The sequence below is a fragment of the Bombyx mori genome, chromosome 1 (assembly GCF_030269925.1).
Source record: "Bombyx mori chromosome 1, ASM3026992v2".
NCBI classification, from domain to species: Eukaryota; Metazoa; Arthropoda; class Insecta; order Lepidoptera; family Bombycidae; genus Bombyx; species Bombyx mori.
Window position 1 is genome coordinate 3617925 of NC_085107.1, and position 9109 is coordinate 3627033.

Genomic DNA, 9109 nt, shown 5'->3' on the forward strand with positions numbered 1-9109 from the left:
GTTTGAAGAAGGACATGTCATAGCGCTCGGGAAACACCGTGGAGGGGAGCTCATTCCATAGCCAGATGGTACGTGGCAAAAAAGACCTCTGGAAACGCACTGTGGATGACCGCAGTGGTTCCAGGAAGTATGGATGAACTCTACTCCGGTGACGGGCGGTGCGATGGTAAAAATGAAACGTTGGTATCATCTCGAACAATTACTCAGAGCACTCCCCATGTAACATGCGGTACAAAATACAGAGTTTGAACTTTAAAGAGTTCCTATTAATTCAAAGAGATCGTCGCGTAGAAATTATCTTGTGGCGTTTACTCGAGTAGCTAGCTGCCAGATAAAAAATATATTCTCATTTTTTTGAAGAGTGGCCCAATATCAGCGGTTCTTTTGGCCATTGTCGCCTCGTTTCTAGTCACTAGCTTCGTCGCGATCAGACCCCGGAACCACGGCAATGGTTCTGCAGCAAAAACGTTCCCATTAGCAAAAACTATATCATAATCCGGTCCAACGATCACGAGACCACAGCCTCCGATCTGCAAACTTATAAGCAATTAAGCATCCTGTCTATGAGAGTTAGTTATTCCGTAGGATGTGGCTTCACGGTACGACAGCTCCTTATTACTACAGCAATGAAACGTATTTCCTTTCTTGCATAAACTCTATTTAGATCTATGTGCTTGTGGATTTAGAGTTTCAATTTAAATACAATGATAGTTTAAATGTTAGGGAAAGTATACTATGTATTTGGAAATTTACAAAGAATTTTATGAAGTATTTTATTAAGTAATAAGGATGTTATAACGTTATTGAACCACTTAAGTTTATTTCTTTCTGTCAATTTTATATGTACGGACTCCTGAATTGTTTGTTTTAAAGTTTTTATTTTGTATTTATAATATTAAGCGAATATTGCGAATTTTATTTTTTTTGTCGTTTTTCGGAAAACATAAAAAGATACAATAGTTGTTTTATAATAATATGTACTGCAAATTTGCGAACTTATCCTGTATCAGGAGCGTTCTGCTTACAAAGCTCGTAAGTTTACCTCAAAAATTTACCAGTTAACTTCCATAGAAATCCTGCATCGTGGCGATCTGTCTTCATCCATGGAGTCTCTGGCTTATGACTCTTCAGTGGCCTCTCCAGGCAGCGTTTCTAGCCACACGCAAAGGACCAAGCGAATGCGAACCAGCTTCAAGCATCACCAGCTACGGACCATGAAATCTTACTTCGCAATCAACCAGAACCCTGATGCGAAAGACTTAAAGCAATTGGCCCAGAAGACTGGACTCTCGAAAAGGGTCTTACAGGTTAGATCTTTCCCTTTCACTGTTTTTTTTTTCAATGCAATCTATACTAGTATATAAATGTACCGTGGTTTTTACGGATGTTCCGTTATAACTACTGAACCATGCATCCGATTGACTTGAAACTTGGTATCCATGTAGAAAATACATATACTTAATGAATAGGCTAATATTTATACGAGTGTTGGACTCCCTACATCAGTTGCGGGTGCGTTAATGATGAGAATTTTTGTGGGGGTGAGAAATAATAATGTTAATTTTAAATGCCCAACGAAGCGGACGGGTACAGCTAGTTACATATATTTTTTTTTTTGTGGTAATTGTTGACGCATACCTACCTAAACGAAGACCACATCATAAAAATATCACGACTCGCCTTTTGAGGCCACTTGTCGTGAATTTTATTGTCGCGCGGCGGCGGCATGGACTGCGAATCATCAACGACAAACCGGTCGATTTAAAATTTTGTGAAAATTCGCAACTTTATAATGTTTATAAGAATCAATCAAAGTTGCCCGTGCAATATTTTCACTTTACAGAAAATGCGATGATTTCAATGGCAACGGTTATCGACTTGTGTATGAATTATAATTACAACAAGCTTAGTTCGCATATTTGATTTTAAGAGATAAAAAGATCGATATACACAAATTTAAACTGTTTGTGCTCAATAAACTTTTATGACAGTGGTAGTAGTAGTTTAGCAGCTTATTCTCGAATACCACACTGAAACGAATATATTATATTGTTACATTACATGAAAAATGGTATAATATAAATAAATTTTGGTACAAACTATTAACTGTAAATTATTAGGTACATTTCATTTTTTAAATTCAATAAATAAGTCCAAGTAATATGCCAAATTTTAAGGCTACATCATCTATCGGATAATTTAGAGAATTATTTGCAAACGCTTTGTAAGTAATAACAAGCAATACGCAATTCGTGAAAACCTTTGAGGGCGCACGATTTATGAAAAAGATTCCTCATCCCTCCGTTAGATGGTGCTGCCTTAAAATTAGAAAATCGTAAGGCAGTATAATTAATTTCAGGGGTAAGAGTTGGTTTAAGCGACATTTCGCTTAATTACGCGACATTTATTTTTGTAATTAAAGATGCATTTTATTTGGTACATATTAACATTAACAATTCGATATTTTTAATTGAACTACAATTAATTTTACTTCATTCAAATAGTTGTGTCGAATAGATCATTGAAGAAGTTTTTTGGCATGATACCTATCTTTTCCAAATTTTAATCCTTAAATGTCTCTTCTGTAAAATTGCAAAAATGTCGCTTAAACCAAATAGCCTTTCAGCCCTCGAATTGTAATAAAAAAGTTCCAGACTCATCATTAAAAATGTACTAGCAAATTATTGTGACCCTTTACTACTGGCCTTAACGGCAGCATATTATGTTGAATGTATGCATGTATGTTGAAGTTGTCATGGCCTAAAAGATAAAACGTCCGGTGCATTCGTATGTAGCGATGCACCGGTGCTCGAATCTCAGACGGGTACAAATTTTTCTAATGAAATACGTACTCAACAAATATTCACGATTGACTTCCACGGTGAAGGAATAACAAACATTGTGTAATAAAAATCAAACCCGCAACATTATAATTTGCGTAATTATTGGTGGTAGGACCTCTTGTGAGTCCGCACGGGTAGGTACCACCACCCTGCCTATTTCTGCTGTGAAGCAGTAAGCGCTTCGGTTGGAAGGATGGGCCAGCTGTCGTAACTATACTGAGACCTTAGAACTTATGTCTCAAGGTGGGTTGCGCGTTTACGTCGTAGATGTCTATGGGCTCCAGTAACCACTTAACACCAGGTGGGCTAGGAGCTCGTCCACACATCTAAGCAATAAAAAAAAAAAATAAAAAAAAAAGTATAAAAATATAATTATCAATCAACCAACTTTGAGAGATGAGGAAGTTTCCAATTAATCAAATTGGTTTGCATTATTGCATTACAGCAAGATGCATATTTTTATGTATCTTAACTTACGTTTATTTTCATAGGTCTGGTTCCAAAATGCGCGCGCAAAATGGCGACGTAACATGATGAGGCAAGAAACGAACGGGGTTAATGGTCATACTTCGATTGTCCCTGGTAACGGTGGAACACCAAGTATAGTTCCCACCGCGCTGATCCTCTCGGAGCCTCTCCAGCCCCTTGAAGATTTGAGGGTACATACTCCCCATCCGATGGCGTTCAATGAACTTTACTGACAAATGGAAAATCGTCGACTTAAAGAAGTTTGTTGCTGAAAATACAATGACAGCCTATCTACTCACATAATTGTATCAGTAAGATCTTTTATAACCACGAAAGGTAAACGAACTCTGATATTTAGTGACAGCGAACTTTAAGTGACATTACTTTAAGTACATAATAACATTATTTGTTTCACTTAATGGTTATAATCTACTTCATATTGTAAATTATTAAAGTATTTTACAAACGCATTCTCTATCTCTATCGGCAGCCAAATATCGAATTTCCCTTTTGGAGAACTTTTTGATTGATAAAAATGAATCGTCCTATTAATCCGTGTTCCATATTTATCTTTTAAATGGGGTGCTTTGGTTTTACACAGAGAGAAAAAGAAATAAAAATACGAAAATTTTGAAAATAAAAAGAAAATTCGATTTTTGGCTTTAGCGCTTGAGTATATAATATCTTACCCTCTCGTGTAGGAAACTAGTTTTAGGATAAGTTTTATTTTATATCAGAAAGTTTGTTAATTTGACGTCGGGATATCTATATCATCTGGCAGACAATCTCGCGTGTGTTAAACATACCTGAAACATTTTCTTTAAAAAAAACCTGTACATTATTTTCATTCAGTTTTTAATTCTCAAACTATGAATTTTATTTAATTCCGAAATCATCTTATTAATCATAATAAAAATATATGTATAACTAATTCCTGTAATAAAAGACACTTCTGATATTTAAGATCGTAAAAAATACTAAATATTTTCTAGTGCATTTAAAACTATTTATATAACATATTAATCTAAAGTAATTTTGAGGCTTTTATATTAGTTTAGATTTATAATTAGTGCGTAAATTTTCTCCCAGGACATCATCGTTTTGGTAAACGTTAACGTGAATCACGTATAAGCAGCTATAGCTGAAGATAATAATATGACACCTATCACTTACATTCCAAAATAATTTAAAATTTAATATTCTTAAAAGGACTATAGGAACTAGTCATACGTAGAAAGGTATTTTATAATTTTACTAAACATAAACAAAAATATGCAAATCAGACTGTTTTAAGGTGATATTGTTCAAAGAACTATTGCTATTTTAAGATCCTACTCAACATTTACTATTAAATAGATTACTCATTAGACAAAAGTGAATTATTCTTTGGGCTATTGACGTAGCCTTCTTTTGTACATATCTGACAAATAATCGTCTGCTTGCTGACTTGTGACGTCATAGCTTTCTTATTACATAGTGATCAGGGACTTGCCTACGATGGTATTGTGGATTTTTCCGTTTTCAGGGAAGTTCTCCTATTATTTTTTCCGTAAAAGCCGAATAGTGAGGCCATTTAATTCTGTTTATACAGATAAAATAGTATCATCAGTGAGCAGTAATCTTTATTTTGACTTTTGACGTCAGAAATCAGTGAACTAAGCGTTTTGGGTTACGCAGGCAATTAAAAATTATTAAGTGTAAATAAATTCGATCCAGATAGCTAAAATATATCATTATTCGAAAGAGAACCATTTAAGGTTGTCAAGTTTCAACCTGCATAATGTTTTCTTGTATGGAATGTATCAGTTATCAATGTAGTCAATTATCCAATTTTTTAAGTACTTTGTATGGAAATATGTACTATTTTTGGTTCTTTTTTTTATAGCTTAGATGCGTGGACGAGCTCACAGCCCACCTGGTGCTAAGTGGTTACTGGAACCCATAGATATCTACAACGTAAATGCGCCACCAACTTTGAGATATAAGTTCTAAGGTCTCAATATAGTTACAACGGCTACCCCACCCTTCAAACTGAAACGTGTTACTGCTTCACGGCAGAAATAGACAGGGTGGTGGTACTTACCCTTGCGGACTTAGAAGACGTCTTACCACCAGTAATTACGTAAATAATAATTGCGTCCTATCACAATTCTCTAGATAAGGATCACAAAAAATATTTGGAAAACTTACTATTGATTATTTTCGTTATTCAAGCAAGATTTCATTCCTGAACAATGGCTCAATGTAAAAAATAAATCGGTTTTATATTACATTTTATCCGACAACCAGAATAATATCTAGATATTATTATACTTTTATTAGAACTAATAAATCATCAATTTTAGTTACTTTTGAAGTGAAAACTTCTTTAGAATCGTTGTGATTTCAGACCGGATGCAACGGAAAAAACGACAGGTAAGAGACACAAATACAAAAATGTGTAGGAGGAAGCCAGCAAAGAATGAGACAGAAATATACATACTATTTAATACAGCGCCATCTGTGAGATTTTTTAACACTAACGTGTGTATGAAAGCTCTTGTAGTGAATTTTAATTTAGGATTATACGTGAAATTAAAATATCAATTCACAGAGGGCACTACCTTACAATTATTTACTAATGACAACATTTTACATATACTTAAGACGTTTAGGATAATTGTATTTTAATTTTGGAAGGTTTCACTTCTACCACGTGTGAATTGCACACATGTAATTTTTTTTCATTCGTGTTTTATTGGTATACACTTGAATGCTAAAACGATTTATTCATTGTAATTCATTATACGCTAATGCGACATCAAAAATAGCATGATTATATTGCTACAGTAAAACTATAGTATTTCGGTTAACTAAGTTTTAATGGAATTTATTTTTTATAATTTATTTATTCGTGCTCTTTATGTCGATAGTTGTGTGTCATTTAATATATGTACTTAAATATGTCCCAAGCCATTCCTGACAGATGTTGTAATCTCGTTGATAATAATATAAAAAAAAAAAAACATAAAAGTGTTTGTAAATTACGTACATTAAGATTATAATTTTACGCAAATAATTTGTACTTTGAAATTTGATCCAACAAATATGTCAAAACAAATTTAATTTAATTTTTATTGACAACACAATATTCATGCGATATTACATTAAAGTTTGTCAAATAAAAGGTGTCACGCAAGACAGTTGACAGTGATATATATTTTTTATTTTATTTATTCAATATGTCGTAGTTTGGATTTTTTTCTTGGAACACAGGTAATTGAACTACATACATTATTGCCAGGTTATAAAAAAATATGGCCAAAGGACTTCAACTGGTGGCCATATTGTATATTTTTATTATTATATTAGTTATGCTGCTATTATAAGATGTCACTAATTGTTCGTTACGTTTTACAACATATTAATTTATTGTTGTTCATACAAACGTAATCTTGTGTGCAACTTAAAGTTGCATGGTATTAAATAATCTATTCAAATAATGATAATGTGGACAGTTTCAGTATGACAGAAGTGCTTAACCAAGAATTTAGTAATATGTAAACAAGAATATTTAACGAAATGATTTATTATTATAATGAATAAAATTAATATTTGTCAACAGAATACATATATAAGTTACTCTGGTTACGTTCAGTTTGCTTTTAAATGTCACATTTCTTCTTCATTACCTTAGGTACGGCAAGAGCTTAATATGAATTTTGGATATCAGGAATACCAAGGCCACAGTCCAGATTATTGGAGTATGTGCAGTGAATGTAATATTCAAGACGTACATAATGCATCAAAGAAACTAATTAGGCCATAAAAATTGATTGCAAGGCTTAATTTTAATCTAATATTATGCACAACGAATAATTACTAGTCGTGGTACGCAAAAAATGTCAAGCATATAGAATTTAAAAAAAAATCACTCACGCACACACACACATACATGAATCGCACATGAAACTCATCTTCTTTGAAACAATAAAAAAAAATGTTTAAAATTTATATGAATTTACGCCAAATATGTATATGTCTAAAAACAAAACAGGTATTTTTTTTATCAGTGAACTTATCAGTGCCAAACCAATGTTTGTGTATTCATAAAAAGTACTGCGCATAAAACGTGCTAGTTACAACTAATTTACTGTAACACTATATTATATACCCAATATACATATTATGTGTGTCACGATTTTTATATATGTCGTTTTAACGATCGAATATTACCTACTTTTGTTCTCTGTGCAAGAAGCTCAATAGCTGTTTTCGAATAATTAACAAAAACAATATGATATTGTCTCTACTCAGCTTTTGATGACGAACGTAAAATGTATTTGTATTCATATAGGGGGTGTTGGAGTCGTTCTCGAATGCATAAGTGATCCATAACACGATCGACGAAACAACTTGTAAGTACTGATTGTTTCCCGAATACCGCGCAATGTAACGCAGCCTAAAAATCAGATGACGCGCTAGGTCAGTGACCTCGGGCTTACGCGGCGAAGTGCCGTCGTTCTCTTACCTTACTGATTCCCGAAATACAATCTTACTAAAAGTAAAAGTATTAACGGTAACGCGGCTTCGAGAACGTTCTCTTTAACGCCATCTTTAACTATTTAGTATTTAAGCGTAGTATTATTAGATACGAATGTAGGACAGACACATATTTATACATGAAAATGATTTAATATATTAAAATTCAATTGTAACGTTTATTTTTCATTTCACCCATCCTTGATCCTTCATAAAATATACTTGTATGTTTAGGTCTCAGCTTGTGTTGAATGTTCAGCTAGGAGATAAAATAATGCAGTTTGGAGCTGAAAATTTGAGAGCTTCGAATACCGAAATTGTTTTGATTGCCTCGTGTGCAAGAAAAGGGTACGGAATCGTGCTCACAAGATTCCCTACTAGCAACATACATAGTCTACCGACTAGTTCCCACCACACCAAGAGCTTAGATATTAAAAAACAATAAAAAAGACGAGCCTGAGCAGGGTTTGCAAAAACGTTAGATATTTCAACAATCTCTGATAGGACGAAGGGATCTCATTAAGACACATTGTGTTGCAATAAATCTAATAAAAATATTTTAACGAATCGAATGTGCCAATCCGGTAGCCACAGATATCTATCGATCAATTTATTGTTATTAATACATTATTTAATTAGTTCTTTGGAAATTTATATTTATGACGTTTGTGTGGGTATTAATGCTCAATGAATTACTTTTGAATGTACATATTTATTGTTTGTTGAAGTAATCGAAGCAAAATAAATAAATACTGAAAGCTAGTTCTCGGGACTATTAAATGTGAAATGTGCAGGTACATAATTACGAGGTAATTATGAAACTGAATATATACTTTTAATTCATAATAAATAAGTAATTAATCAAATACCTGGACTTAAAGCGATATTGTATTTTGTGAAGTTTTTTTTCGATTTAATTATTGATTTCTCCAATCGTTCATTTTGCACAAACTATACTGGGTCGTCACTACATATTATTATGTTATAATGACGTCACTAATACATTCGTATCGATATTTTATAGACTATTTCGACCCTACTATGGACTTATGATAATATCTGTATGTTGATGTGCACATTAGTTCCAGGTAACAACATTGCCCCACGAATGTAAATTGCTTTGAAAGCATAAGTTCCGGAAATAACTTAGAAGAGAATTGTCTTACAGGTGAAGCGGTATGTGTATTTAATTTTAATAGAATCAGTTGTTGTATGCTGCCTAAGTGGGATCCGTCTGGCTCTACCTTAATACTAGTTTACTTATGAACACAATATGC

At 33.2% G+C, this 9109-nt stretch overlaps 1 protein-coding gene across 2 annotated transcripts in view; it reads left to right on the forward strand.

Annotated features, from left to right (window-relative positions):
• Positions 1 to 8008, forward strand: part of ap (apterous) — a 51675-nt gene extending 43667 nt beyond the window's left edge. The window contains exons 6-7 of one of the 2 annotated variants that reach the window (XM_021352275.3): positions 1072 to 1307; positions 3335 to 8008. In XM_021352275.3, the coding sequence (XP_021207950.1) occupies positions 1072 to 1307; positions 3335 to 3544 (446 nt within the window). In that variant the 3' untranslated portion in view covers positions 3545 to 8008. The remainder of the gene's footprint in view (positions 1 to 1071; positions 1308 to 3334) is intronic. The other variant, NM_001282221.1, reaches the window with a different exon arrangement.
• The last annotated feature ends 1101 nt before the right edge of the window (positions 8009 to 9109 follow it).